The sequence below is a fragment of the Homarus americanus genome, unplaced genomic scaffold (genome assembly GCF_018991925.1).
Source record: "Homarus americanus isolate GMGI-L3 unplaced genomic scaffold, GMGI_Hamer_2.0 scaffold28, whole genome shotgun sequence".
In the NCBI taxonomy this organism is placed as follows: Eukaryota; Metazoa; Arthropoda; class Malacostraca; order Decapoda; family Nephropidae; genus Homarus; species Homarus americanus.
The window spans coordinates 2,535,098-2,555,191 of NW_024742238.1; the positions used below are offsets into that span (position 1 = coordinate 2,535,098).

Sequence of the window (20,094 nt, forward strand, 5' to 3'; positions counted from 1 at the left end):
GTCTATCTGGTGTCTATTGCACTGTCTATCTAGAGTCTATTGCACTGTCTATCTGGAGTCTATTGCACTGTCTATCTGGAGTCTGTTGCACTGTCTATCTAGAGTCTATTGCACTGTCTATCTAGAATACACATCTACGCCCCTGTCTATATTTCTACCTTCTGTCTGTACATATATCCACAACCTTACCTGTATGACAGCCCCGTCCAGCAGATCAAAGGACGTCAACTGTAGACAGAGAAACAGACAAATCAACATCTCAACTGCAATATCCCTCGTTACACAGCCAGGCACAGATAGAGAAATAATCTGACAAAATCCCTCAATTGTTAACATCATCTGACAGCCTGGCTCTCAATCTAACTATATAATCCCTTAATAAATGCAGGAAATATAATGTGGTTAGGTGAGGTGAGGTTAGGTGAGGTGTGGTAAGGTTAGGTGCGGTGAGGTTAGGTTAGGTGTGGTAAGGTTAGGTGCGGTGAGGTGAGGTGAGGTTAGGTGTGGTAAGGTTAAGTGCGGTGAGGTGAGGTGCGGTGAGGTGAGGTGAGGTTAGGTGTGGTAAGGTTAGGTGCGGTGAGGTGAGGTTAGGTAGTCGACGTGAGTGTCTTCCTTAGCAACCAATCCAGTGTGTGTGTGTTGTGGCGGTTGTTAGGGTACTGACGATGGTGGGCGGAGCTTTAACGTGATGGGGGAGAATTGTCTACTTATTGGTGTGTGTCTGTCTGTGTGATTATCTCTCTCATTTTCTCACTGTGTCTCTCTGTGTCTCTCTCGGATGACTATATTACGATAAAACTGGTGGACGTGAGGAAGGAGAGGGAGGAGGGAGGAGAAAAAAGGGGAGAAAATAGTACAAATAAAAAAGTATTCGTCTATCTCCTTCATTCCTCTTTTCTATTTACTTTGTCCTCCCTCTTCCTTACCTCCTCAAATACCTTCTCTTCTTCACCCCCCCCCCCGTGCTCCTCGTCCATCTCCCCCTCCCTCCACCCTCACCCCCTTTCCACCCCTCACCCCCCCCTCCACCCTCATCCCCCTCCACCCCTCACCCCCTCCACCCCATCCCACCCCCTCCACCCTCATCCCCCTCCACCCCTCATCCCCACTCCACCCCTCCCCACCCCTCCCACCCCTCACCCCTCCACCCCTCACCCCTGCCCTCCACCCCCTCACCCCTCCCTCCACCCTCATCCCCCTCATCCCCCTCCAACCTCACCCCCTCCCACCCCTCATCCCCCTCCACCCTCACCTCCCTCCACCCCTCACCCCCTCTACCCCTCCCCACCCCCCTCTCACCACCCCCTCCACCCCTCATCCTCCACCCCCTCACCCCTCTCCCTCCACCTCACCCCTCCCACCCTCATCCCCCTCCATCCCTCACCCCCTCCACCCCCATCCCCCCCACCCCCCTCCCTCCACCCTCATCCCCTCCACCCCTCCCCCTCCACCCCTCCCCCCTCCACCCCTCACCCCTGCCTCCACCCCTCACCTCCCCTCCACCCCTCATCCCTCATCCCCCCTCCTCCTCATCCCCTCCCACCCCTCACCCCCTCCACCCCTCATCCCTCCAACTCCACACACACATTTACCACCCAGTTACAACTTGTACACAAATTTAAATACTTCCCTATCAGAGAGTAGGCGTGACAGGGGTAACATACTGCCCCCCAATTACTCTGCACCCATTGTACTCTTAAACCTCACAACTCTCTGTTTTATTTCCTGGGGTTTGTGGCGGTGTTTGTGATGGTGTTTTATGGGGAGGGTGTTTAATGGCAGTGTTTGTGATGGTGTTTTATGGGGAGGGTGTTTGATAGGTGTTTTATGATGCTGTTTTATGGGGAGGGTGTGTTTTGTGGCAGTGTTTGGATATTGTTTTATGAGGAGGTGTTTGTAAGCAGTGTTTGTGATGGTGTTTTTATGGGGAGATTGTTTGATGGGTGTTTGATAGGTGTTTATGATGCTGTTTTATGGGAGGGTTGTTTGTAGCAGTGTTTGTGATGGTGTTTTTATGAGGGGTGTTTGTGGCAGTGTTTGTGATGGTGTTTATGGGAGGGTGTTTGATGGTGTTTATGATGGTGTTTTATGGGGTGTTTATGATGAGTTTGCGGTAGTGTTTTATGGGTGTTTGTGATGGTGTTTTATTAGTTATTTTGTGGTAATATTTAGGCAAATACAACTGACAGTATACAAAACCTACAAACCCCACACCAACTACACAAACACCACACCTACACAAACACCACACCAACTACACAACCACCACACCAACTACACAACCACCACACCAACCACACAAACACCACACCAACTACACAACCACCACACCAACCACACAAACACCACACCAAACACACAACCACCAATCCAACCACACAAACACCACACCAACTACACAAACACCATTCCAACTACACAAACACCACACCAACTACACAAACACCACACCAACTACCAACCACCACTCCAACCACACAAACACCCACCAACTACTAACCACCACTCCAACCACAAACCACCAACTACACAACCACCACACCAACTACACAAACACCACCAACTACACAACCACCATCCCAACTACACAAACACCACACCAACTCACAACCACCACCAACTACCAAACACCACCAACTACACAAACACCACCAACTACACAAACAACACCAATACACAACCACCACTCCAACTACCAACCACCACCCAACTACCACAAACACCACACCAACTACACAACCACCATACCAACTACACAAACACCACCAACTACACAAACACCACCAACTACACAAACACCACACACCAACTACACAACCACCACTCCAACCACACAAACACCACACCAACTCACAAACACCACCAACCACACAAACACCACACCAACTACACAAACACCACACCAACGACACAAACACCACACCAACTACACAAACACAACTTACCTCAACATAATTGACGCACACTATCAATTCACATTATTTTGCAGACACAGGAAACAAAAAGGAGGTTTTAATCTCCCTCACTCAAAACACACACACACACACACACACACACACACACACACCTGGTGGCCATATTTCACAATTGCTCCCCTCCCCTCTCTCTCTCTCTCTCTCTCTCTCTCTCTCTCTGTTTTACTTCGAGAAGTGCATCATAGTTTATGTTGTGTGATACATACATACATACATACACACACACACACACACACACACACACACACACACACACACACACACACACACACACACACACACACACACACACACGTAGATTACAACACATGTGTATGCAATCTGAGCACAAACACGTGTACTGTGCATTGAAAACAGCCGCTCACACACACACACACGTGTACACACAATATGACAGCAGGCACGGGTGTAATGTGATCATGAACGTTTACATATGAGAGTTGTAATACACACATATGCAAAGAATTATACATACACAGACACACACACACAACGAATACAATTACCACACACAAAAAAACAAGCAAAATAATTATACTCAAACAAACAAACACACACACACACACAAACAAACAAAATAATTGCGCACACACACACACACACACACACATACACACACACACACACGCACACACACACACACACACACACACACACACACATACAAATCCACTGATTATTCAAAACAAATGTAACTAGATTTGAATGTTGATCTCCGTAGAGGCAGCGAGGCCTCCCCCATCCTCTCGGCGCCCGTCTACCGTAACACTGTCTGCCGGTATTCACAAACTCATGGAACTGTGAATTTGTACCCGGTTCAAATATAAGATTAGGCACCCCTTGCTTGTTTCGTCTGATGATTAAACACCTGAATACTAAATGAGGCATTGGGTTGGGTTGGTTACACAGTTGTTGGGTTGCTATTGGCCACACACACATATAATAGGTTAAATAAAGGATCATTTTGCTTGGGTTACGATGCCAGATTGTCACAAATTAACATAAAAACCCTCCAGAATCCATCCTTGCACCCTGGTTTAAGATAGGCTCACAACACCTCCAGATACAAGGGTCGGGGTAATATTGCAACACACGAACCTTTGAGGATATATATATTAGTGTCGGAGATGACTTACGTGAACTACGGTAGATACGATATGTTCCTTACATCACCACTCTGGGGGAAATATCAACGTACTGAAATTTTTGAGAAGCATTTTATCGTAACTGAAGTGGAAAAAAAAATAATAATCCGCATACCAGCACAGTGAAAAAAAAATCCATATGTCTCCAATTTAGTGAGAGAAAAAATCCACATATATCCAGTTCAGAAAAAAAAAGAATAATAATAAAAAAATCCACGAACGACCATTTTAGAATCTGGGCCTGGAAGCTCTTAACTGCGACACTTCAACGAGAGAGTGAGAGAGAGAGAGAGAGAGAGAGAGAGAGAGTTATACAGTATATCCTCGTGTATACAGACAACCAGGGCGGTGAAAGTGCTCATCTCTTGCCTAAACCTGAAGCACACAACGGGTCGCGGTGTGTACAGTGATCCTCCCTAGTGTCGAGGTCGCATGCTAACTGACCATTGACACTGGAAACCTTACATTGTATCCTGCACCACTGGGAACCCCCCACCCCCTACCATCCAGGCCCCAGCTCCCTCCACCAACCACACCCATCTACCCCTCCTCCTCCACCTTACCAACTCTCCTTCCTTCACTCTACCATCCCACCCCACCTCCCTCCTACTAACCCCCTACTAAGCCACCCCATCTACCCCTCCTTCCCCCTACCAACCCACCCAACCTCCCTCCTACTTAATCACCCCATCTCCCCCATCCTCCCCTACCAACCCCTCCTCCTCTGCAATTATTTGACCTCTAGCTAAAATGACGACGACCTTGTATACTCGACCTCTATTGGGTCATCTGTTGGGGGTTTTACACTGTTGGTATGTATTGTTCTACAGTATTATTAAGGCTGTGTGTGTGTGTATGTGTGTGTGTGTGTGTGTGTTAGATTATTAACCCTTGAGTACGATGACTTTATCATGAGTACACTATCATTAGTACTCAAGGGGTTAAGTCTGCATTCAGAGGTTAATAATCACACACACACACACACACACACACACACACACACACACACACACACACACACAAACACACACACACACACACACACACACACACACACACACACACACACACACACACACACACACACACACACACACACACACACACACACACACACTTCCAAATCCAGTGTCGTGACAATTCTGAAACGAAACCCAAAATGGGTTAGGAGACCAAAAGTTTTAACCCTTAACCATTGTCATCAGAGGGGAGGGGGGGGTGGGGAGGCGAGGATGAAGGGGACAGGAGAAGGGTGGGTGGGGAAGGGAGAGGGTGGTGGAGGGGTGTAGGGGGAGGTGTGGGTAGGGGAGGGGAGGAGGGGGGATGCGTGAGGAGAGGTCATGAGTGTCCTAGATTATTGGAAGTGAGGCTGGAAGTACCTCATGGTGAGAGAGAGAGAGAGAGAGAGAGAGAGAGAGAGGAGAGGAGAGAGAGAGAGAGAGAGAGAGAGAGAGAGAGAGAGAGAGAGAGAGAGAGAGAGAGCCGGAACCTCACATTAAAGTGGGGGAGAGAGCGAAAGAGAGCAAGGATCTCAAGTTCGAAAAAATAAATAAATAAAGGAATAAAGAAAGACAGAGTGAGAAAGATGGTGGTCTCTGAATCATGTTAAGTCAGGTGGTGGTAAGTCATGGCAGAGTCAAGTGAAGGGCCAAGAGTCATGGTAGAGTCAGATGGTGGGGCCCAGAGTCATGGTAGAGTCAGATGGTGAGGCCCAGAGCCATGGTAGAGTCAGATGGTGGGGCCCAGAGTCATGGTAGAATCAGATGGTGGGGCCCCAGAGCCAAGTAGAGCTAGATGGTGGGGCTCAGAGTCATGGTAGACAGATGGTGGGGCCCAGAGTCATGGTAGAGTCAGAAGGTGGGGCCCAGAGTCATGGTAGAGTCAGATGGTGGGGGCCCAGAGTCATGGTAGAGTCAGACAGGGGCCCAGAGTCACAGGGTAGAGTCAGGATGGTGGGGCCTAGAGTCAAGTGAGGCCAGATGACGGGCCCAGAGTCATGGTAGAGTCAGATGGTGGGGCCTAGAGTCATGGTAGAGTCAGATGGTGGGGCCCAGAGTCATGGTAGAGTCAGATGACGGGCCCAGAGTCATGGTAGAGTCAGATGGTGGGGGCCTAGAGTCATGGTAGAATCAGACAGGGGCCCAGAGTCATGGTAGAGCCAGATGGGGCTGCGAGTCATGGTAGAGCCAGATGGTGGGGGCCCTGAGCTCATGGTGAGCCAGATGGTGGGGCCCAGAGTCATGGTAGAGCCAGATGACGGGCCCAGAGTCATGGTAGAGTCAGATGGTGGGCCCAGAGTCATGTAGAGTCAGATGGTGTGGCCCAGGAGTCAAGGTAGAGTCAGATGGTGGGGCCTAGAGTCATGGTAGAGTCAGATGGTGGGGCCCAGAGTCATGGTGGAACAGATGGTGGGGCCCAGAGTCATGGTAGAGCCAGGATGACGGGCCCAGAGTCATGGTAGAGTCAGATGGTGGGGCCCAGAGTCATGGTAGAATCAGATGTAGGGGCCCAGAGTCATGGTGGTAGAGCCAGATGGTGGGGCCGCGAGTCGCGGTAGAGCTGGGATGGTGGGGCCCAGAGCCTGCTGGTAGAGTCAGATGGTGGGGCCCAGAGTCATGGTAGAGTCAGATGACGGGCCCAGAGTCATGGTAGAGTCATCAGATGGTGGGGCCCAGAGTCATGGTAGAGCCGATGGTGGGCCCAGAGTCAAGGTAGAGTCAGATGGTGGGGCCTAGAGTCATGGTAGAGTCAGATGGTGGGGCCCAGAGTCATGGTAGAGTCAGATGGTGAGGCCCAGAGCCATGGTAGAGTCAGATGGTGGGGCCCAGAGTCATGGTAGAGTCAGATGGTGGGGCCCAGACCAGAGTCATGGTAGTCAAGTGGTGGCTGGCTGGGAGCACATCACCACACAGTGTCTGGCTCGACATTAATCGCAATAGACAGTTGTGCTGAGGCGAGTTGCCAGCCCACCAGACACCACCGGTCTCACCCCATCCCCTCCCCACCCCCGACCCCATCTCTCTCTCTCAGAACTGATCTAATTTAAGATGGCGGCACACTGACTCTGACACTACGAGAAGAGTCACAAAGATGGCGACCAAAAAGACCCTGAGACTCTACCCTAACAAGAGGCGTTGATTTGGGTGGGGAAATATTTGGAACTCACGATCTTTTGATCATCGGGTGTCTTTAAGTGTCTTCCCCACAATCCTTAAGTGTCTTCCCCAACCCTTAAGTGTCTTCCCCAACCCTTAAGTGTCTTCCCCAACCCATAAGTGTCTTCCCTCAGGCCACATGTGTCAAGATGAACACCGTCAACAATTTATTATCGTAAAATGTGGGCTGTGTGTAGCGAGGCAATGACACTACTTCTCCAGAATGTACGACGTCAGACCTCTCTCTCTCTCTCTCTCTCTCTCTCTCTCTCTCTCTCTCTCTCTCTCTCTCTCACACACACACCAACAACCGAGTACGTATAAAAATAAACCTCACTTACTGTAAAACGTTGATATTTATACAGGGAATAATTAATTGCCTCCAAATTAATTAAAGGAGGTATGTCACAAGTTCGGAGTTGGCACGACCGACGCTGATTTTGGTTGTGTGTGTGTCTGTGTGTGTGTGTGTGCGTGTCTGTGTGTGTGTGTGTGCGTGTGTGTGTGTGTGTGTGTGTGTGCGCGCGTGGAGTATCAAGTCATCTTTTAACTCCATGAACTTAAGTATTATAAAACCGCCACAACACACACGACCCCTTTAGTTAAAATCTCCCTTACATTTTACTAATTAATATTCTTCACGTCTCGCCCAAACAGCTGTCTGAACGGGTACACCAGCGAGGAAGTCCCCTGCATTTGTTACCCTTGTTGGGGGGGTAACTACTGTCAGCACTATGGTATGTACACAACTACCCCTAACTCCCCCTTCCTATGGCTCTATAACTTCATCCCACTCCGTCTCTCTTCATTCATTCCACCTCTCCTCACTTTACCCCCCAACTCACTCCATTCACCCAGCCCATCCCTCACTCCACCCCTTGACTTCATCTCTTTCATTTAAACCCCCAACTCACTTCAAATCCTCACTCCATCTCTTACTTCATGCCCCCCCCCACCCTCCCCACTCCATCTCTTACTTATGCCCCCGCCCACCCTCACCCATCTCTACCATGCCCCCCTCACCTCACACATCCTTCTCCCCACCCATCTCTTACTTACCTTCTCACTCCCTCACTCCATCTCTCCTCTCTGGTGACGTACAGGTATTGTTTACACACAAGCAAATATAAGAAAAAAATCCTCTTCACCTCCAACTTACTAGAAAGTAAACATGAAAAAAAAATCATCTCACGCCCTATAACTTTTGTTTATACTCAACCAAACAAAATCCCAATATATCTATCAACCAGCAAACAAAAATCAAACAATATATCTCAACAAACAAAACAAACAAGCAACTCATAACCTACAATTACTATCACTATTACAACCATCACCACACGACACAGCTCAACCACAGTGTAATAGGGAGAAAAATTGCCAATTACAGAAGAGAAATTGGACCTTTCACCACCAGGGGGCCACATATAGTAAACACTGAGGTAATAGAACATAATATTAATCAGAGGAGAGAGAGTGGATCACCTGAGAATTTAGCCACCTGATGATTAAATAAAACCCTAACGTTACCTGGGGGTTGGTTAGGTTAGGTTAGCGTTGGATTATATTAGGTTAGGTTAGAGCTAAATAAAACTAGATTATATTAAATTAGGTCAACGTTGTGTGATTAATCTAAAAGTGAATTACACTCGGGATAATCTTCAGGTGATGCAGAAATCCAAACACAAGAGCAAAGAAAAACAAACAAAGACTTGGAAACACGTCAAACATTATTACAGGTAATTATTGAATTCATTATCGTCCTCACTGAAGGCTGTCCACTGAAGTGAATAAAACAGATCGTCTGAATAATGGCACCAATGATCACTGACGCCGAGACGTGTGTGTGTGTGTGGACAGGGACCACCTACAACAGTCTCCCCTTAAAACACCGGTCTCCCTTAAATCATCAGTCTCCCCTTTAAAACACGAGTCCCCCTTTAAAACACCAGTCTCCCCTTAAAACATCAGCCTCCTACTTAAGACATCACAGTCTCCCCTTTAAAATATCAGTCACCCCTTTCAATATCACAGTATCCCCTAAAAATATAAGTACCCGGTTAAAACATCAGTCTCCCTCTTTAAACATCACAGTCCCCACTTAAAACACGAGTCCCCTTTAAAATATCAGTCTCCCCTTAAGACATCAGTCTCCCCCTTAAAACATCACAGTTTCTCCTTAAAATATCACAGTCTCCCCATAAAACATCAGTCTCCCCCTTAAAACATCAGTCTTCCCTTTAAAACATCACACGCCAGTCCCCTTAAAACAACACAGCCTCCCTTACAACACAAGTTCCCTTAAAACAACACAGCCTCCCTTATAACAACACAACCTCCCAAAAAACACCACAGCCTCCCTTAAAACACCACAGCCTCCCTTAAATCACCAATCTCCCTTAAAACAACAGTCTCCCTTAAAACCTAAATGTCTTCCCTTGAAGTAGAAAATGGACCAGCTTCCCTACTCAAGGAAAACGCTAATACTCAGCGGGTCGTATAAAAATAGCAAAATATTAACAAAATAAAAGTAATAATAATATAAAAGTACAGTTTACCATAACCTCAGACCTCACCCGCAAAATTTCCACCCGACTTCAAACTTTTTATTAAATACAAAGTTTTTACGAACACAAAGGCAAAGTTTATTCATTATGGAAAGATGGCGAAAAAAATTTACAACGTATACTACATTATTTAATTTCTTCTGTGTGTCGGGTGATGTAACCTGGTGTATGGTGAGAGTTGGTTCATACAGGGTCGTAACTACATACATACATACAAATTTCGTCTTGAGTTGGGTGATGTACTGATGTAACTTGGTGTATGGTTGGTGTTTGTTCACAGAGGCTCGTAACTACATACATACTAATTACACTCAGACTCTACCTCGATCAATTCACTTCACACAAATAAACAAGAAGGTTAATAATTTCTTTCCAAATTAATTATGAAACTCTGAACTTCTAATTGGTATTAAATGAACATCTACTTTCGGTAGAGTCTCGATTCAATATTGGCGCCATGTTTTGTACCGTAAGTGAAAACAAAAGACAGATCCTAACCTCAACAGTTAAGAGAATAATTTATGGTAAAACTTCTTCAGAAATTAATACGGGAATAGTGGATTGTGATGATATAAACAAATGGAATATAAAAATAAAACAGGTGCTATTATATCTACCTGACCCTACCTGGATTAATTACAAGCCTAGAGTTTACCGAGAGTACAGTGTGGTGTTTTATTTGTTAGCAGCCAATAACAGTACATGTATCCGTAACCGGAAAAACACACACACACACAGTAAAAGGTGCATTAAAACAATAACCCTAATAAAAACATAACAATAATAATAACAATAATGATAGAAGGTTCCCACACAAATCAGATTATATTTTCCCTGACCAGATCACTTAAAAGGCTTCAAGGTGAACTACTGTTTACGGGGAACAGCACGCCCGGGGGAGGATATAAAAAAATAAAGTATCATTAGAGGAGAAAAAAAGTATGTTAATCTACACCAGGAAGATGCCGGAAAACCAGCTTTATGAAACGAGTTAATGCAGTCAGAAATCTCACGTCTAATTGAACATCTACAGTAACGTTAATATAGTTTAGTTTTCTCTCCCCCATTCCCTTCAGTTTGATGACGACAATTAGGGATTTTTCCCAACCAACGCCTGACGATTTTGTCCAGGTGACGGGAAGGCCTTGGACTGGTGGGGTTAATGTAGGGCCGTACCTCACTGTATGGCCGTGTGACAGTAAGAAACCTAAATAAATGTCTACAGAAATTCCCTTAATGAGATTATGATTGTGAATGTTGTATAAATGCCCAGAGGAAATATTGTTGAAGGTACATCATACATTATATAAGGTTGGAGCAGGACAGATGACCATTAATTAACCAGGAAAACTGCCACCAAACTCCATCAGCCAGAAAGATAATGTTCCGTGTTCTGACCCCCATAAAATACACTCAATATGGGCGCGTTGAACCCTGAAGGGAAATGTAAAATGCAAAGTGTGTATAATATGTATATATATATATATATTGGAAAGAAGGAAAGTTGCCCGTATCTACTTTTATTTCCACGATTTTTCAATAATTGTGGGAACCCTGTAGTATTAATAATATTACCTATTAAAAACAACAATAAAAATAACACTAACAACAACAATAATAATACTACTAATAATAATAATAATAATAAAAACAATCTGTCACTGCCTACTCATGTAAAAGAATGTTTTCACTGGGTCCGTCAGTCAGTTAATCAATAAATCACTGTCAGTCAGTCAATAACTCAGTCAGCCAGTCAATAAATCACTGTCAGTCAGTCAGTCCATCAATCAGTTAATCAGTAAGTCAATCAGTCAGTTAAGGTTGGCATTCATACAACTGACTAACGCTTCTTTTATATCTGCCCACAGAAGACAGCTACGCCCCAAGGTTCCTGGTACACGCAGCCACGGCCGTCGTCCCGGAGAACATCACAGGTAAGTCCCAGGCGACGTGGTTTATATCACTCTACGGCTGTCTCCTAGTTGTTCTCAGTGTCACCTAGCTGGCCTCGCCGTGTCACCTAGCTGGCCCCACCGTGTCACCTAGCTGGCCTCCACCTCACACACCTGTATCGACCTGACGCACAAACACATACCTGACTACCGGGGGTCTCGTCTAACTCGATCTTGCACACCTGTCTGTCTGTAGTTTATACACCTATCTGTCTGTCTGTATTTTATACACCTGTCTGTCTGTCTGTCTACCTTTAAACACCTGTCTGTCTTGCCCTCGCACACCTGAATCCTGAGACGATTAAGAAATACGTGACCTGTGACCTGACGTTTCAGTGGGTCATTAAATACTCCCTCTCCCTCCCCTAGCAAATACACCTAGCAAATTCCTCTCCTCTCCTCCCTAGCAAACAAGAGAACACACCCTCTCTCTCCCTAGCAGTACAAATACACCCTCTCCTCCCCTAGCAACACACCCCCTCCTCCCTAGCAAATACACCTCTCCCTCCCCAGCAAATACACCCTCTCCCTCCCCCAACACCTCTCCTTCCCCAGCAAATACACCTCTCCTTACTCCCCTAGCAAACACCCTCCTCCCCAGCTACACCCTAGCAATTACACCCCTCTCCCTCCCTAGCAATTACACCCTATCCCTCCCTAACAAATACACCTACACCCTCTCCCCTAGCAATTACACTAGCACACCCCTTCTACATCCCTCTCCCTAGCACATTCTCTCCTACAATTACACCCTCTCCTAGCACCAGCCTCCCTCTCCTCCCTACATAGCCAACACACCCCAATTACACCCTCTCCTCCCCTAGCACACACCCTATCCCTCCCCAGCAATACACCCTCTCCCTCTCCTAGCATTACACCCCTCTCCCTACAATAGCAATTACACCCCTCCTCCCTAGCAAATACAACCCTCTCCCTCCCTAGCAAATACACCCATCCCTCCCTCAAACACACCTCTCCCTCCCACACCCCTCCCTCACCTCTCCTCCCTAGCAAATACACCCTATCCCTCCACAAATACCCCTCCCCCTCTCCCTCCCTAGATCCGTCCCCAAATCCCTCCCTTAACATCTATCATTTTTAACCCCGCAACAACAACACAAAGCCATAAATCCTCCCCATCTGTCTGTCTGCAGTAGTGGTTTAGTGAATATGACCAGGAGAAATAACTTCATGTTTTCGTGTCGGAATTGGCCAAACTATTGACGACTAACAGGTGAAAAAGACTCCCAATTCAGCGCCAATTTTTGACCTCTAGCTCGTCTCGTGTGGGGGGTCCGCTAGCAACACTGGACACATTTCAAAAACCTTTTCCCTCGACGTGTGAAAATTTCTCTAAGAAAATCGCCCCCAAAATTCCGTCTTTGATGATTGAGAAATGAAAGAAATTGTACCCAGATTTTTTTGGGGGGATTAACCAACCTAGCACTAACTTAAATTAACCTTAGCCTATGTAACCTAACCCAACCTAACCTAACCTAACCCAATCCTACATAACCTAACGCAACCTAAACAAACCCAATCCTACATAACCTAACGTAACCTAATTCCCCAGGTAGCGATAGGATAGCTAATCAACAGGTGATATAAAAAGCTGGGGTGCCAAAACTTCAGGTGATCCTTTTTAACGGAAAATATCTAAAAATTATTGAAGGTACAAAAATCAACGTCATCTAGAGTAGTCTAGACTACATGACCCCTGACATTTGACACATGATCTCTGACCTTTGACCCCTTACAACACGAAAGACCATCTCGTATAAGTATTTACTGTTGGTCATTGTATCTTTTCACTTTATTTAAATTTTACTGAATATTTTATCGAGGAATTGTGGCTCAGAACTCACCTTCCTGGTCGACCGTTGTAAACCACCGCCCTTTTAACATCACTGCCCTTTTAACCCACCGCCCCTTTAACCCACCGCCCCTTTAACCCACCGCCCTTATAACCCATCGCCCTTTTTTAACCCATCGCCCTTTAAGACCTAACGGGACACGTAAACGCCTTAAATATAAAGGTGTATCACAGTATTGGACATGCACAGTTGCACATTCAAGTTGCAAGACATCAGACCCCTCCCCCGACACACACACACCGGAGGATGACACGATTGATGTAGTGAGGCGGAGAAAAACGAGAGGAGGGGTGAGGAAGGAAAGGAGGAAAGAGGAAGGAGAAGGAGGGAGGAGAGGAAGAGGAGAAGGAGGAAGAGAAGGAGGAGGAAGGAGGAGGAGGAAGAGGAAGAGAAGGAGCGAGGAGGAAGAGGCGAAGGAGCGAGGAGGAGGAGGACTGAGATAGGTGGTACAGAGAACACGAGAAGAAAGAGAAAGAGGAGAAAGAAGGGGACAACAAAGAGGAGGATTGAGGTAGCAGGAAGGAAATACACGAAAGAGGAGTCGGAGGATGGTGGAATCAAGGACAGGAGGTGTGAGGAGGAGGAGGGAGGAGGAGGAGGAGGAAGAGGAGGAGGAGGAGGAGGAGGAGGAGGAGGAGGAGGAGGAGGAGGAGGAGGAGGAGGAGGAGGAGGAGGAGGAGGAGGAGGAGGAGGAGGAGGAGGAGGAGGAGGAGGAGGACGTTTCAAGTTAGGAAACAGAAAATGGAATAAGAAGAAAAAGAATGAGGAGGGATATAAAAGGAAAAAGAATAAACAAGACAAGGAAGAAAGGAATAAATAACAATAATAATAACAATGACGACTTAACAAATACCAACAACAATAACAACAACAACATCAATAATAATAATAATAATAATAATAACAACAGTAATAATAACAATAATAATAATAATTACCTCGTGGGAACAGCAAACGCCAAGACGTTCTCAATCTCAAGACACCACACAGCATTACAGCACCTTCCTCCAACACTCGGATTAACGCTTCAACACTCGGATTAACGCTTCTCCAACACTCGGATTAACGCTTCTCCAACACTCGGATTAACGTTTCTCCAACACTCGGATTAACGTTTCTCCAACACTCGGATTAACGCTTCTCCAACACTCGGATTAACGTTTCTCCAACACTCGGATTAACGCTTCTCCAAGACACGGATTAACGCTTCTCCAACAATCGGATTAATGCTTCTCCAACACACGGATTAACGCTTCTCCAACAATCGGATTAATGCTTCTCCAACACACGGATTAACGTTTCTCCAACACTCAGATTAACGCTTCAACACCCAGATTAACGCTTAAACACCCAGATTAGCTCTTCCCCAACACCAAGATTAACGCTTCTCCAACATACGGATTAACGTTTCTCCAACACTAAGACTAACGCTTCTCCAACACACGTATTGACAATTCTCCAACACTCGGATTAACGCTTCTCCAACACCCTCCTCCCGCCCTAAGCCACTATACTTCACCTCCGTCCATCACAAATACAGGTGAGAGAGAGAGAGAGAGAGAGAGAGAGAGAGAGAGAGAGATTACAGCCGCTCAAGAACAATATAGCCTGTAAATGTGGATAATATTGCCACTGTGTATGTTTATGGAAGGCACAAAGGAATGCTATACACGGCACTGTACTACATCTACACTGTATACAGAATTTGTACACCTACACTGTACAAGGACTCGGTACACCTACACTGTACACTTCCACTTTATACCTTAATTATACCTACATGGTACACACTACACAGTATATAATGACGGTTGCCGCTCATGTTTGAGGATGGCCGCCAGCTAGGGCCACCTAGGCGTGAATTTGTTTATAAAGTGTAGAAGCTGTGTGGCCCATTGTCAAGGAATAATCCTGGCAAACCAGACAATTCGCCAACTGCACTGGCTAACCATACCCCGGAAAACGATACCGCAAATCGATTAACACCAAGGTCCCCAATTACTGCTGCGTAGACAGAGGCAAATGGCGTAAAGAAACTTGCACATAGTTTCACCCTACAAGGCTAACATGCTGACCGTTACGTCCCACTGTACACTTACATTATATACTTAAATAGTACACAGGACATTGTTTGTTAACACTGTACACATACTACATCAGCACCAACAAAACATAAACATAACACAACGAAGCATTACATTAGCGCACAAACAGCACACACATACACAAACATAAACAATCACACAAACTCTCAGAGAAGCAAAACATTCGTACACACAAACGCCAGCACTAACGAGACACAAACATCACACCCTCACACATCCACAACAACGACAAGGAGAAGCAACACATTAGCACACAAACGCCAGCACTAACGATACACAAACATCATTCCCACCCACTCGTACACACAATGACCACAAAAGAACCGCTACAGCACACATTATGGGGGTGAGGGAGGGAGGGAGGGTGGTAGAGGTGATGGAGGGAGGGGGATGAGGGAGGGTGGGTAGTGAGGGTGAAGAGGGAGGAAGGGAAAGGGGTGATGAGGGAGAAAGGGAGCTAGGGTAAGAGTGAGGTGAGTGGTATGGGAAAGAAAAGGGGGGGGTGGGGTGGTAGGAGGCAGGGAGGGAGGCAGGAAGGGAGGGAGGGTATGATGCAGGTAAGGAGGGAGAGTAGGAGGCAGGGTGGGTGGGTAGAAGACAGGAAGGGGGGGAGTGAGTGTGAAGCTAGTATAGTAAATAGAAGGGTCAGGGTAGAGGGCAAGAGGGTTAAGGTTTAGTTTTTTAGTTTAACAAATTTATTGACAACGCTTGGAGTACAGTTTGCCTATTCTGAGTAATTCAGTCAGGTCTTGACACTGAGGGTGGTATCACTTCTCACTGCCACGCAGGACAGAGGTTCATACAAAAAGGAATAGATCATATTCATTAATAGTATACTGTATATAGGTCAGAGTCATGTCTCTGTTCACTGCCATGCAGGACAGTGGTTCATATACATTGGACGTCATATTCTAATTTAAGACTAATCAAAGGGGGAGGATCGGGAAGACAAGGAAGTAGAGACAGGGAGAGGTCAGGGAGGGTGAGGAAGAACCGGGAGAGTGGGACGGGAGTGGAGGGAGGGAGGGAGGGGACACGGGGGAGGGGGAAGGGTGGGTGGGTGGGTGGCAGATAACCCACCTCAAGCAGCGGCACGTCGTGTTTACCCTTGGCCCCCCCCCCACCCCTCCCTGCTCCTCAGTGACATGCCCAAACCCAGCTCAGCTATTCATCATCCACACGCTTTCACCCCAGGCGAGACGAAGGAGAGCGAAAAAAGAAAAGAATGAATGAGAAAAAAACGGAAAAAATGTAAGAAATGAATGCATAAAAAGAGGAGAAATTTACGTCCAGCTGATGTAGGATGATTGCTATTGAGGAAGGCTGAGCTAGAGAGTTTGTTAAATGGCGAGGGTGTGTGGGTGGGGGGGGGGGGTTGAATCGTTACCGTTAGACGATTTTAAAAGAGCACTTAAAGGTAGGAGAGAGATCTTTGCTTCATAATCAGTAAGAGATATATAAGTAGATAGAGACAAACATACATGTATAAACAGACAGGCAGGCAGGCACAGTGAGAGAGGGACACACACGTCCCATTACCACTATCAACATTGAGATGCTAATTCTATTTTTTTTATCATTCTTATAATTTTCATAGAGATTATTTTTCAGGTTAAAAAAACAATGGTGGCAGCCATGTTGAATTACTCCTGACGGACATGTTGAAAACTCTTGACGGACATGTTGAATTATTCCTGACAACCATGTTGAATTACTCCTGACAGTCATTTTGAATTACTCCTGACAACCATGTTGAATTACTTCTGACAACTATGTTGAATTACTCCTGACAGCCATGTTGAATTACTCCTGACGGACATGTTGAATTATTCCTGACGGACATGTTGAATTATTCCTGACGGACAAGTTGAATTACTCCTGACGGCCATGTTGAATTACTCCTGACAACCATGTTGAATTACTCCTGACAACCATGTTGAAATACTCCTGACAGTCATTTTGAATTACTCCTGACGGCCATGTTGAATTCCTGACGGCCATGTTGAATTACTCCTGACAGCCATGTTGAATTACTGCAGACAGCCATGTTGAATTAAGTTCACGTCCAGCCGCGCGTTGCTTTATGCCCTCAGGAACTTGTATGTAAATTTTCAAAGCACCAGGATAAACAGTTCCCCTGAAAACACTTGTGAAAAAACATTGTACACTGACAGACACACAGACAGGCGTACACACACAGGCAAATGAACAACTCCGACAACACTTGTACAAATATCCACGGATGGACACACACAGACTCAATACGTAGACAGATTACGAGTTACACCGATTCTGTCGCGAGTCACGCAGCTGTGAGTCCAACATATTGAAGACGCTTATATCCCACCATAGATGGATAGATCGATCTTCCCATGCTTAATATAACATACTGAAGGTGTAGTAGGTGTAACAGGCATGCCAACACCTTAGTTAGGCTTCCGGTACACAAAGAAGGCACCGTGGTCGACACTGCACTTGACCTTCACTTCCCCAAACAGTAAAGTGAGGTACAGTACCCATTTTACAGGTATAGGTTAGGTTAGGTGGACTGCAGGTGCCATAGGTCAAACTATCAACAATGTTTAGATTTGTTGTATGTTTTTACGTGTGTTGTAAAGGCTGCCCTTAAAATAGACACAATTCCTTTAAAAAAAATTGACACAAGCCCTAAAAATTAATTCAAATCCTAAAAATAGATCCAAGCCCTAAATAAACAGGTACTTTAAGTCCTCAAAACAGACACAAACCCTAAAATTATATACATTAAGTTCTAAAAATACACACAAACCCTGAAAACAAAGACATTAAATTAACAAAAATAAAAATAAGCCCACACACAAACCACAGAAATTCAAACAAGACAAAGTCAATCGCCCTCCCACCCAAAAAAAAAAAACCCTCACTATCTCACTCGTACTGACAGTGACGTGACGTGTGTAAAGAATGGTTTGTTTACCCCGAGATGATCAAAGCTTCCCTCCATCTTTTGTATTTGTCAGATCATCAAACACGAATTTCCCAGACTTATATGAATTGAGTTTTGTCTCCTTGAATTTCCCCTTTTGTTGTTTTTTCCTTTGTAAGTGGCTGTCATCATCATATTTTGTTATCCCTTTATTTGTTTTGGCTTATTGATTTTCTGATGAGGATGATGAAGATGATATTATTATTACTATTATCAACAGTAGCAGCAGCAGTATGGTACAACTACAGTACAAGAGTTATTACCACAACTATCACATTATATTGTATTTTTATTATCTTTATTTCTGGTGAATGAACGCAGGGAAATGTAAAATTTAATATACTGTAGTTGAGAATTAATGTTATCACAAACATTCACTGTTTACTGGTGTAGGCAAGTATGTGTTTGATTAAGTATGTGTGTGGATAATTGTGTTTATTATCTTAACACTTTTCTACCTACTTTAGTTTTACCACCCCCCTAGTCCCACACCTTTCATTGAGGTTTCTGTACCCCTTGATCCACCTCACAGAGATTGAACGAGGATTAAAATAACAGCTGAAGAGAAAGCATCCTACTCTACTGTATTTAGGGCCAATTGCAAGAAGCTCCGTGATGTATACCATGCTGTAGTAGCCCCCTTGTTGGTGTGCAAGAAGCGTTCTGGGCTAAAAAAAAAATACATCTACGATTCGTTATTGGAACGTGGGAGATTTCCGTGGTACTCGCACTCCCGCCCGATGATCACTACGATGGAACTATACTGTATTTTGAAACCAAAAGAAAAGAAATAGAATTGGATGCACATAAATTGTATAAATTTGCAAAGGAATAATACTTTTTATAAGATATCCTCCATATAGAACAGCACATGAAGAATTTTACTGTTCTTTTTAAAAGAATTCCATGTTTGTTTAGGAACATCCGCCAGTCTCTACTTGACTCATCGCCGCTTATATCCTCCAAATTCTCCTAACCATCATAAAAGGTAAGCCTTTAAGATAACTAATCCAAATAATTTAAGTGTAGAAATGTATGGAAATCAAGTTAAGCTAAAAAAAATCGTAAGTGGTCTATTTGAAGAGTGGTGAGAACTGCTCCATCTGGGATGGTGAATGACGTCCCTTATCAGAAATAATATCGACCCAATTTTCGTAATGAGCGCAATTAATAACCGTCCAGCACTATCCAAAATAATTATTTCATTAGTATAAATACTTTGTGGCCTAAATTTCATAATTTAATAAGTCCAAATATGCCAGGTAACCAGTGCCAGGTTGTTCCCAGGCATGTTTCATTTGTGTATCAGTTTAACCCTAATAATATAAATTCAGTGACACAAATTCATGTTCTTTT

The 20,094-nt window shown here is 45.1% G+C and overlaps 1 protein-coding gene across 2 annotated transcripts in view; it reads left to right on the top strand.

The window, feature by feature from the left end:
- Positions 1-20,094, top strand: part of LOC121876591 — a 113,247-nt gene that overhangs the window by 85,062 nt on the left and 8,091 nt on the right. For both annotated transcript variants that reach the window (XM_042381797.1, XM_042381796.1), the window contains 2 exons: positions 7,933-8,012; positions 11,711-11,776. In XM_042381797.1, coding sequence (XP_042237731.1) covers positions 7,933-8,012; positions 11,711-11,776 — 146 coding nt within the window. The remainder of the gene's footprint in view (positions 1-7,932; positions 8,013-11,710; positions 11,777-20,094) is intronic.